This window comes from Oncorhynchus clarkii, chromosome 4 (genome assembly GCF_045791955.1).
Source record: "Oncorhynchus clarkii lewisi isolate Uvic-CL-2024 chromosome 4, UVic_Ocla_1.0, whole genome shotgun sequence".
In the NCBI taxonomy this organism is placed as follows: Eukaryota; Metazoa; Chordata; class Actinopteri; order Salmoniformes; family Salmonidae; genus Oncorhynchus; species Oncorhynchus clarkii.
Window position 1 is genome coordinate 13,249,034 of NC_092150.1, and position 12,540 is coordinate 13,261,573.

Sequence of the window (12,540 nt, forward strand, 5' to 3'; positions counted from 1 at the left end):
TCCAGCAAAACAAGAAACGTTTTGTAGGCTACTTCAGTATTTCAAGGAGAAACATTGTCTGACGTGGTTGAGTGATGCTGGCTGATTTAGTTGAACAGATGCGGTTTAGCCGCCAGGGGAGCCCGTCTCTTCTCTCCGTGATGCTTACGTGTGCATCTCTAGACGGAGCTTGGCACATTCTCAACAATACGCACTCCATCTCCGACTCTGGGCGCCGGGATCGTGGGTACCAGTAATAACCGTCCAGGTCGCTTTTCGGACATAGAAGCAAATGCTTTTGAATAGGAAATGCGATCTTGTGTCCATTTAACCTTTTTACAATCTGTTTTATATTCAGAGGCACAGACGAAATTCAAACATACCCTACTTCACATGGTGAGAAAACAACCGTTGTTGAACTTTACTTTGTCGTATTTCGGAGACGCACCTGTCAATTGCCAAGTGCACTTTATTTAATTCGAAGTGGTGTTGACTATGGAATGAAGGTTTGGCTTTATTTCTGTCGTCTCTCCGATGTGGTAATCATCCATGGATAAATATATTTGGAATACAATATACTATTGTTGCCTGTTTTAGAATAAACAATGCTGGTACTACTCTTAAGATTACTGTGTTTCTCACTTTGGAGCGAGAATGTGTTCTCGCAAATACATGGGGAGAAGACAAATATGATTCCTAGACATTATGAAACCGCCGTCACTATCGGGAATCTACACAAAACCAATAGTGATAGTCAGAGATTGCACTCGGCGTATGGCAGAGTTATCAACGGAATTGACTATAAAAGGGTGCGTACTCCAAGTTCATCCTCCTGGGATGTGATTAGGACATGGATGGATAACATAAATGTGACTTCATTCAATACGAAAAGTGGTATGAATGAAATAACAATGCGCAAAAGCAATTCGTCAAATGGAACAGAACCCATTTGGTTACCCGAGGAAGGCGAGTCAAAAAGGCTGATGGAGGAAAAGTTGGACACGGAGAAACATGCAGCCATGGGAACACGAGATGGTGTATACATTCATTTAAAGCCCTCCACGAGACATAAGCGAGGAGGACACCACCGTGGCGAGCACAACCGGATCTGCATACACAAAAGAGCAAGTGTAGACCGTCGGAGAAGAAATGCGAAGGATGGCAGTAAAAAAGGGAATTTAATAAGCGAGCCAACCTTGCTGTCAGATGCGTCTTTGGACACACCGCTGGCCACGTGGGAACCGCTGCCTAAACCTATGGCCCAGAACCAGTCAACAGACATGCCATTTCATGCCACTGACTATGAACAGTTCACTTTGCCAGACCTCCAGGACTATACCCCACTGATTCCTCTCAATCCTCAAACTAGGAGAAAAGATGTAAAAAACCCATTTTACCCCGTAACAGCAGAATCATATGGGGCATATGCCATCATGATCATTTCGGTCATCATTTTCACTGTTGGATTAATTGGGAATATAGCAATCATGTGCATTGTGTGCCACAACTACTACATGAGAAGTATTTCAAATTCTCTTCTAGCCAATCTCGCCCTATGGGATTTTGTTGTCATCTTTTTTTGCCTGCCCCTGGTGATCTTCCATGAACTGACCAAGAATTGGCTGTTGGGGGAGTTCTCCTGTAAAATCATCCCCTATATTGAGGTAATAATGTCCACTAGCTATTGTGTTACTTGATTGAATGTTATGATTGGGTGATGAAGTTGGTGTTCAAAGTCTGCTGTCATAACCATCTCTTCCTTGTGAAATCTGTCACATATTGTGAGCTAAAAAAAAGTGTTGGGGCAGTGACAATTGTTTGTTGTTGTTTTTGCTCTGTACTCCAGCACTTTGGATTTGAAATGATACAATGACTGTGAAGTTCAGACTGTCAGCTTTCATTTGAGGGTATTTTCATCCATATCGGGTGAACCGTTTAAAAATTACACCACTTTTTGTACTTAGTCCTCCAATTTTAGGGGACCAAAAGTATTGTGACAAATTAAATCATGTATATTAAAGTAGTAAAAAGCATTTGGTCCCATATTCCTACCACGCAATGACTACATCAAGCTTGTGACGACACATTTATTGGACGCATTGGCTGTTTGTTTTGGTTGTGTTTCAGATTAGTTTGTTTCCAATAGATATGAATGGAGTCACATTTATTATAAATAAGAATATAATATGTTTCTAAACACTTCTACATGAATGTGGATGCTACCATGATTATGGATAGTCCTGAATGAATAATGATGAATGAGAAAGTTAGATGCACAAAAATCATACCCTCAAGCGATGCTAACCTCTCACTATTACAATAACAGGGGAGGTTAGCATTTTTTGTGGGGGTATGATATTTGTGTGTCTACCTTTCTCACTCATCAACAACAACAAAAATGTGTCCCGTCCCAATACTTTTGATGCTCACTTAATGTCAATTCTTACACCGTACAATGTTCTGTGCTTCGTGTTTGCAGTATTTGGAGGATCCTATACTAGGTCAAGATTTTTTTTCTCCCGAATGTCACCTCAACCTGTTGTTCCAAACTTTTAGGTGAGGTGTCACTATTCTAGCTACAGAGGTAAAAGCCCCTAGGTGGCCTATGCTATGTTAGGGATACAGTTCCAGTCCTACTTTCCCTAATAAGGCATTAGTCTGAAACTCACTAGGCCTCAATAATTACATCAGACCCACACCCGTTATTGCATCAACTTACCTGTCTGTTTCAGCTGTAAGGCAGCTCCTCTGTCAGCCAACTATTGTAAAAGATAGTCCTTTAAAAGAACATGTTTTCCAGAGTTACAGAACGCTAACCATACAGTAAAGTCTATATTTTGTAGCCATAGTATTGCCAACTGAAGGGTTTGTATTAACACACTTGTACTACATACTGAATGTCATATACCGAATGTGATTTGAATGTTGCAGGACCAAATTATGAAAAGAACATCTATTATTGCCCCTGGGGTCTATTCAGACAGTGATCAGTTTCAAATCAAATCAAATCAAATTTTATTTGTCACATACACATGGTTAGCAGATGTTAATGCGAGTGTAGCGAAATGCTTGTGCTTCTAGTTCCGACAATGCAGTAATAACAAGTAATCTAACTAACAATTCCAAAACTACTGTCTTGTACACAGTGTAAGGGGATAAAGAATATGTACATAAGGATATATGAATGAGTGATGGTACAGAGCAGCATAGGCAAGATACAGTAGATGGTATCGAGTACAGTATGTACAAATGAGATGAGTATGTAAACAAAGTGGCATAGTTTAAAGTGGCTAGTGATACATGTATTACATAAGGATACAGTCGATGATATAGAGTACAGTATATACGTATGCATATGAGATGAATAATGTAGGGTAAGTAACATTATATAAGGTAGCATTGTTTAAAGTGGCTAGTGATATATTTACATCATTTCCCATCAATTCCCATTATTAAAGTGGCTGGAGTTGAGTCAGTGTCAGTGTGTTGGCAGCAGCCACTCAGTGTTAGTGGTGGCTGTTTAACAGTCTGATGGCCTTGAGATAGAAGCTGTTTTTCAGTCTCTCGGTCCCAGCTTTGATGCACCTGTACTGACCTCGCCTTCTGGATGATAGCGGGGTGAACAGGCAGTGGCTCGGGTGGTTGATGTCCTTGATGATCTTTATGGCCTTCCTGTGACATCGGGTGGTGTAGGTGTCCTGGAGGGCAGGTAGTTTGCCCCCGGTGATGCGTTGTGCAGACCTCACTACCCTCTGGAGAGCCTTACGGTTGAGGGCGGTGCAGTTGCCATACCAGGCGGTGATACAGCCCGCCAGGATGCTCTCGATTGTGCATCTGTAGAAGTTTGTGAGTGCTTTTGGTGACAAGCCAAATTTCTTCAGCCTCCTGAGGTTGAAGAGGCGCTGCTGCGCCTTCTTCACGATGCTGTCTGTGTGAGTGGACCAATTCAGTTTGTCTGTGATGTGTATGCCGAGGAACTTAAAACTTGCTACCCTCTCCACTACTGTTCCATCGATGTGGATAGGGGGGTGTTCCCTCTGCTGTTTCCTGAAGTCCACAATCATCTCCTTAGTTTTGTTGACGTTGAGTGTGAGGTTATTTTCCCGACACCACACTCCGAGGGCCCTCACCTCCTCCCTGTAGGCCGTCTCGTCGTTGTTGGTAATCAAGCCTACCACTGTTGTGTCGTCCGCAAACTTGATGATTGAGTTGGAGGCGTGCGTGGCCACGCAGTCGTGGGTGAACAGGGAGTACAGGAGAGGGCTCAGAATGCACCCTTGTGGGGCCCCAGTGTTGAGGATCAGCGGGGAGGAGATGTTGTTGCCTACCCTCACCACCTGGGGGCGGCCCGTCAGGAAGTCCAGTACCCAGTTGCACAGGGCGGGGTCGAGACCAAGGGTCTCGAGCTTGATGACGAGCTTGGAGGGTACTATGGTGTTGAATGCCGAGCTGTAGTCGATGAACAGCATTCTCACATAGGTATTCCTCTTGTCCAGATGGGTTAGGGCAGTGTGCAGTGTGGTTGAGATTGCATCGTCTGCGGACCTATTTGGGCGGTAAGCAAATTGGAGTGGGTCTAGGGTGTCAGGTAGGGTGGAGGTGATATGGTCCTTGACTAGTCTCTCAAAGCACTTCATGATGACGGATGTGAGTGCTACGGGGCGGTAGTCGTTTAGCTCAGTTACCTTAGCTTTCTTGGGAACAGGAACAATGGTGGCCCTCTTGAAGCATGTGGGAACAGCAGACTGGTATAGGGATTGATTGAATATGTCCGTAAACACACCGGCCAGCTGGTCTGCGCATGCTCTGAGGGCGCGGCTGGGGATGCCGTCTGGGCCTGCAGCCTTGCGAGGGTTAACACGTTTAAATGTCTTACTCACCTCGGCTGCAGTGAAGGAGAGACCGCATGTTTTCGTTGCAGGCCGTGTCAGTGGCACTGTATTGTCCTCAAAGCGGGCAAAAAAGTTATTTAGTCTGCCTGGGAGCAAGACATCCTGGTCCGTGACTGGTCAGTTTGTACCCAGTTTCCAGGCATCGTCAACACAGGTCCTAGAGAGAAACTGAGTTTTTGTTTCAGCCAACCACTAACGCATCTGTTTCAAATAATCAACCAATCATGGTCGTTAACCTAGACCAAAATGAGCTGAATCAGGTGTATTAGCGCTGGACTGGAACAAAAGCCTGCAAACCCACTATCTCTCCTGAACGGAGCTGGAGGAGGCTGAGCTCTGTTCCGCTTGCTGTGTGAATGCAGTAAATGGTGATTGGTGTGTTGGTGTAATCTGACACACCACACATCATAGAACTGAGCCTCATAAAAACACACCAGATTTGCTGGTTATATCACATACTGTCTAAAAGGAAACCCACCAGACCCAGGTGCAGCTAGGGACAACACCCAATAATCTAGATGATATGGAAAAGTCTAAACGAGATCCTTGTGATGTCCCAATGTCAAGGTAGGGACAGGGTAAGGGTAGGGAATCCGGATAGCACTAACCTAGATGTTATGCAGCCCAAGAACTTGGAACACCTTATACAGTCTGAGGTCACAGTGTAAAACCTATGCTGCTCAACAACTGAGCCTTCTTGGTGAAAGTAGCGTCAATGAAAATGAACAAAGATCTGAATTGATTGGATTAAGTATAATCAACATGTTGACAGACCCACCTTGTCCTCTGATAGTCTATGTGCAGTTTTTACTATTGCTTACACCTATCCCATCTTTTCAGATCTCCACAAGTCCAACATCCTAGGGCTGGGTGTACCTGTCTCTGTGCTTTTTGGAGTCCAATCCTCCACTCTTTTACATACCTCTTTGGTTCAGCTCCTGCTTTTAGCAGTCTGTCTGTTCTCTCTGTTGTGGAAAAGTACTTCATGTAAGATAGATTACATAGTTTTGCTGTGGTTCATTATCATACTGTTGGTCCTGAGTGCCTTTCATGGGAAATGTGTGAAGTATTTACCCGGAAGAAACTAAATTCTGTTCATTAAGAAGGAAGCACACTCCTTTTGGAAGAGGAAATGATCTAGATAAAAATCCTTCTCCAGGTGGCACAGTTCATCTGTCCGGGCACATAGACTGAGTGTACAAAACATTATGAACACCTGCTCTTTCCCTTTCATAGACTGACCAGGTGAAAGCTATGAACAATTATTAATGTCACTTGTTAAATCCACTTCAATCAGTGTAGATGAAGGGGAGGAGACAGTTTAAAGAAGGATTTCTAAGCCTTGAGACAATTGAGGCATGGATTGTGTATGTGTGCCAATCAGAGGGTGAATGGGCAAGGTATGGTAGTTGGTGCCAGACGCGGTGGTTTGTGTCAAGAACTGCAACGTTGCTGGGTTTTTCACGCTAAACAGTTTCCTGTGTCTATCAAGAATGGTCCACCACAGAAGGACATCCAGCCAACTTGACACAAGTTGGGAAGCATTTGAGTCAACATTGGCCAGCATCCCTGCGGAACGCTTTCGACACCTTGTAGAGTCCATGCCCCAACGAATTGAGGCTGTTCTGAGGGCAAAAGGGGGAGATATTAGGAAGGTGTTCTTAATGTTTTGTACACTCAGTGTATAGGCCTATACAATGACCCCAAGACAAATAAACAACCTCAAAACGACCCAAACAATCTGTATGAGTGATGCTGTATAAACTGCCAGCGCTAGTCTGTAAGCTGCTTAGTGGCAGTGATTGTCATTGTGTTTGTAAGTCCCATTCTATGCCAACATGACCTGTAGGCCATTTTAAAACCACAGTCCCGAACATAGCACTTTGAGTGTCTTTGAGTAGCCAGCCTCCGTGGTAAGAACATTAAATGGATAGCGGCAGACGCATCCTCGTTATGCTAAGCGACTCGCTAATCAAGCAATTAATGGAGCATAACTACACAAACAGTGGGGCAATTAATTCTAATGGCTCCTGTGGCAACTAAGTGCTCTGTCACATGACATTTTGTCATTATGGACACCAAGGTGAGAGGTTAGTTAGACAAGGCCTGCCCGCCACTGTTGACACAGCTCTAGAGGATAGCTGTCACGTTGACGATGATGGTATTTGCTGAGAGCGCTTTGTCTTGACAATACTCTCTCTCTCCCTCTCTCTTCTCTCTATCTCTCCCTCTCTTTTCTCTCGCTCTCCATCTCTCCCTCTCTCTTCCCTCTATCTCTCCCTCTCTCTAATTCTCTCGCTCTCCATCTCTCCCTCTCTCTTCATCTCTCCCTCACTCTTCTCTCTCCATCTCTCCCTATCTTCTCTCTCCAACTATCCCTTGCTCTTCTCTCTCTCCCTTCATATATTCTCTCTCTATCGCTCCCTCCCTCTTTTCTCTCTCTCACTCCCTCTCTCTTCTCTTGATTTCTCACAAGCTAGATAAGTCGTAGGAATGTAAGGGGTCTGCTACAAGGTAAGGGGACTTCTACAAAAATCATAGGCAATCCCAGAACATAGTGTCTATAATACTGTAATAAGCTCACATAGTTGCTGTCACAAACTCCACACAGTTGTCACCGACTAGTTGGATATTAATTTCCCACTGAGCAAACATTTCTGTACAGCATTCATATACATTCTAAAAAATTATCATGTTTTTGCTTTGGCTGACCTTGTTTTTTTAATTGACATTTGTCAGTAAAACTCATGAATGCAACTGTTTATGGCCAATTTTAGCTGAGGCCTCTGGAGTGGTGGTGTGTTTTAACAGATTTGATCAAAGCTGTGATGAAATTACTGGCTACGTATGTACAATTACTCAGCAGTACATTTCCAACTTAAGCTGACCGAGCATATAGAGGGAAAGATACTAGAGACAAAGCATTCCTTGTGTGTCATGACACATAGCAAGGCTATTTGGTGGTGTCCACACATTGTTGTGATAAACATGTTTCCTCATACCCCCCTCCAGGCACAGACAAGTTCATTTTAAACCTGTTCATATCAACGAATCCCAATAAATAGAACCCCCTGAGGGAGTCACAAGACCTAGCATATAAATCAAACTCTTTCCACAATCTCTCTCGCTCTCTCTATGTCATGGGCTCCCTTGCACACAATATTCTGTGCACCTTATTATGTTATACAGTCATCAATATTATAATTTGATATAATTAGAAAGTCTAAAGTTCCCCTTTTTGGCGCCCAACTGTAGTCTTCCCATTCTTTAAAGTATCACACATAAATCATTACTCATGGCTACTTTCAAGCATCTCAGTATGGAAATTAGGAACTCGTGTGCAGTAAGTAACAGAGCTGTCCCACTCTAAACCTGTTGACATCTAGTATACTGTGCTGTATGTACCACTGTCGCATGGAAATTGTTCTAAACTGTGTTTTGAACATGCATAGTGTACAGTAGACACATTCATTCTGTCTTTTCAGAGAACAAGATGACTCTGGGGCCTTGGTATATCATCCAGACTTTTCAAGAATGCATTGCAATTAGGAGTAGTCTCCTCTATTGTGTGTTAAGCCTAGGCCCTGGATACAGTCTATACTTGTTTCTCTCTAAAAAATGAAGCACTTTGACAGAACTTTGATGGTATTGTTAATGTGCAGTAATAACACATCAACTGCATACAGGAGTGTCTGACTTCCTCCTCTCTTTTCTTTGTCCTTCCAGGTCTCCTCCCTCGGGGTCACCACCTTCACCCTGTGTGCTTTGTGCATTGACCGCCTTCGCGCCGCCACCAACGCCCAGATGTATTACGAGATGATTGAAAACTGCGCCTCCACGGCCGCCAAGCTGGCCGTTATCTGGATTGGGGCTCTCTTATTGGCCCTGCCAGAGCTCCTGATCCACCAGCTGGTCACTGAAGATGGCGAGCCTCCGGATGTGACGCCCTGCCAGCGCTGCGTGGTTCGTATCTCCACCGACCTCCCCGACACGCTCTATGTGCTGGGCCTGACCTACGACGGAGCCCGCCTCTGGTGGTATTTTGGCTGCTACTTCTGCCTGCCAACGCTGTTCACCATCGGCAGCTCCCTGGTGACTGCCCGTAAAATCCAGCAGGCCGAGCGGGCCTGTGTGCGTGGCAACAAGAAGCAGCTCCAGCTGGAGAACCAGATGAACTGCACGGTTGTGGCGTTGGCCATCCTCTACGGCTTCTGCATCATCCCTGAGAACATCTGCAACATCGTCACTGTCTACATGGCAGCGGGTGTGCCCAGACGGACCCTGGACATTCTCCACCTGGTCAGCCAGCTGCTGTTGTTCTGTAAGTCGGCGGTGACACCCGTCCTGCTGTTCTGCCTGTACCAGCCCTTCAGCCGGGCCTTCCTGGACTGCTGCTGCTGCTGCTGTAACGAGTGCGGCCCTCCCAGGTCTTCCACCACCGCCACCACCAGCGAGGAGAACGAGCACGAGTGCACCACCACCGACCTGGAGCTGTCACCATTCAGCACCATCCACAGGGAGGCATCCTCCTCCTACACCACTGTGGGGACCCACTGCTGAGAGGTCAAAGGTCATGACCTCCTTCAGAAAGTTACAACTGCCATGTGAAGAGTTCAAGAGGTCGGACTTTAAACCAATTGGACCGGTTTCCCCACACCCAGGTTAAGGTTACTCCTGGAATAAAAGGCATGCTCAATGGACAATCTCCAGTGAGAGTGCTTGTAAATCAGAGAATAGGCTTAATCTGAGTCTGGGAGACCGGCCCTTAAGAGTTATGATCAGTTCATTTTTTATTCTTGTCAATTTAGGAATTGAATTGATAATGCGAATAAAGGGCACATCCCATTTTAAATCCATGTCCACTTGACTTTGAATTAAATTGACGTAAACTCTGGTGGACATAAGTGTCTTGGTCTACTTGAGGGCAGAGTTCTGTATACGTACTATACTGTCTGTCTACGCTTTGTTTACAGCAGTGGTCACCAACCGTGGTTGATCTCCAAGGCATTCCTAGTCAATCACCAAACATTTCTGTAAAAAAAAAAACAATAAAGCCTTGCGTTCCTATTTTGTTATTTGTTTTGCGCTGTTGGCGTTAGTTGCACTTTATTTTTGATTTATTTTAGGTTGTAAGATGTAGATGCACTTGATTCAGCAGCCCTAGCGCCAGGAAGGCAAAGTCTTCCCATTTTGAATAACGTTTTTTAAATAGAATTTCCAAATGGTCTGAGAAGAAAAACATTGGCAGGGAAATTCAAGCATTGATAATGTATTGGGCCTATAGCCTACTGCACAAACCTCATTGTTACAGAACTGTAATTGGTTACGTTTTCTAAGTCATGGTTTTTAAAAATCTGAGCAGTAGATCTCAGCTTCCATTTTGACTCAAAGTGATCTTCACTCAAAGGTTGGTGACCACTTGTTTACAGAAACCATACGGAAAGGAATACATATGTATAGTTCAATTCAATTTATAGCAAATTCAGTATAAACTCACCAGTGTTTTCTCTTTTTAATTATTATATTATTTTTGGGGGTCATAATGTTATTTTTCTGCTTCCACAGAGTGTCTGTGTCAAATGGAAAGTAATATATTGAAAATGGCTGATCGTACTGTATTGTGTTTAGCTTATAATGGTGATTCTTGTGAATCAGGTCAAAGTTATGCCTAGCTCCCTTGCTATGTAAGTATATTATGCACTCTGTATTTGATAGCAGAAAACTGTACGATACACTTCAGTCAGTCAGTAAAGTTACTGGAGTGGTCTTTTTTGTTGTTGTTGCTCACTTTAATAAAAAAAGAACACAGAATTTAATTGAATGTTTCTTTGACCCTCAAAATGTCAATATCTTCATATATGGAATAAACAATCCACTTACTATTTAGGGACTAACATACCTTTTTCCAAAAATGTTAACTATGGATAATAAATCTACCTTATCATTTTGTCTTGGGAACTAAACATATGTGATAATATTCTCCAGATGGAGAAGAGGAGTGTGGTTTCCTGAGAATGGCCAGTTAGCTCTCAGAGGGGGAGTTTCTCATCTGGCCATTGTGACATCACTACCCACTCCCCAGAGTACACAGTAACCCTTGTTTCACTACCCGTCGCCACAGCAACCTCAGGAATCTGCTTCTCAGCTGTCTCCATGACGTCATGATCGGCCGAGTGGCAGGGAGTTAGATCAGATGGTAGGGTGGGTAGGGAGAAGGGTTCATAGTATTGGACTTAACTAGGGTATGGTGCAAATCATGCATTTCCATGGAGATGGTCGGTTGTTGGCTCTCAGAAGTTCATTTCAGACATGAGCCTTGCTAACTGCTAACCATGTTTCTGGTTGGTTCAGTTCAGCCTTCCTTCAATGTTCTGTATAGTCTTCCAGTTTTCTAGACAGTCTAAGAATGTTTCTAATGAAAACGGTGTCCTTAGAACATTTCTGGAACATGCTTGACTTGAATGTCAAGCTTACAACATGTTTGCGATCAAGTAACATCTGCGCTGATAGGAACGGCATAGATGGACACAATCATCAGACACAATCATATTTTAGGCAAAATTGCATTGTCTCTGTTTAACAGAACGATGCTGTTTTATGGCTTCCTGGTCCTGATTTGTAATACATTGTGAAGATATTGCCTGCCTGCAATACTACAGTAGCAAAACAACACGGCTGCCATCACGTCCATACACAGTGCAACAAAATGGTGTACGACTTTCATCTGCCGTATATAGACCCATGATGTCCCCAAATCATTTGGCTGTCAGTTCCGGTCTTGTTATGGAACACAACGGCTTATTCTCCTCACAACACTGTCCTCCCACAGTGCTTCTGAGCCCGTCTTTCATTTTCAATCACTCCCTCTGTTCCTGATGGGATTATGCATAGTGACTACACTTTTTTTCTCTTCACAGGAAGTAAAAGGCTCCATAGAGTTCACTCTGACTGTTAGGATAATGCTGTAGCTGAGGGCCATTGAACACAACACATTTTACAGGCCAACATATTACCAGAAATGAGACATCGTTGTTCAACACTTTGCTAAACCTATTTTGACAAAAAGACTGGAATAGTGTATTTATTTGGAAACCGGGAAAATAAGTATTTTTGAACCCCGACCGTTATGCAAATCCATGGCTACGGTAGGTGACCTGTCGATTGAACTGCTGTTCTTAATGGAATGGCATGTCTCCAGAGTCCAGCTATCAGAAAAGCTCAATCTGATTAAAGAGAAAAAGAAAATGTCCCCTAAAAGTGATTTCAGCCTCCCATGCTCATCCAGTCATAAGAGTGAGGTCCTTTTGTTGAGGCAGTGCATTGATGTTGTTAAGGAATGCGTTTCTTAAGTTCTTACTTTAGCTGAGCTTGTGGTGACATTAAACATGCACAATTCTATCTACAGTATGTATACCCTGTTCAATGACAATGGCATTTTTGTAATGGGAACTGAGAATATTAGCGCTAATCTCTATTAACTATCCAAAATAACATGCCTGAAAGTGTCTTGGTCAATCTGCAACTCACTGTGAGGTTCAAGCTCTCTGTTGTATGAAAAAACTGTTGTGCCACAGAAGCTGCCATTCAGGACCTCCGCAGAACAACAAAGATGTCCATTTTCCTGAACCCGCATGCTCCTCATTTCATTCATTAACAATCATACTGACCA

General features: G+C 43.7%; 1 protein-coding gene across 2 annotated transcripts; it reads left to right on the forward strand.

Moving 5' to 3' along the window:
* The first annotated feature begins 203 nt into the window (after positions 1 to 203).
* On the forward strand, positions 204 to 10,672 carry LOC139406451 (prosaposin receptor GPR37-like). 2 transcript variants are annotated; one of them, XM_071149052.1, is made up of 2 exons: positions 204 to 1,643; positions 8,598 to 10,672. In XM_071149052.1, exons 1-2 carry the CDS (start codon positions 585 to 587, stop codon positions 9,429 to 9,431), a joined length of 1,893 nt encoding a protein of 630 aa, XP_071005153.1. In that variant the 5' UTR covers positions 204 to 584; the 3' UTR covers positions 9,432 to 10,672. The 2 variants fall into 2 exon arrangements, with proteins under 2 accessions (XP_071005153.1, XP_071005154.1); XM_071149053.1 differs by having other exon boundaries at positions 236 to 375; positions 8,598 to 10,645.
* The last annotated feature ends 1,868 nt before the right edge of the window (positions 10,673 to 12,540 follow it).

Coding starts and splice junctions, on each gene's coding strand:
- LOC139406451 (XM_071149052.1), top strand. CDS start 585: ATGCTGGTACTACTCTTAAGATTACTGTGTTTCTCACTTTGGAGCGAG. Junction 1,644..8,597: donor AAATCATCCCCTATATTGAG/GTAATAATGTCC, acceptor TTGTCCTTCCAG/GTCTCCTCCCTCGGGGTCAC.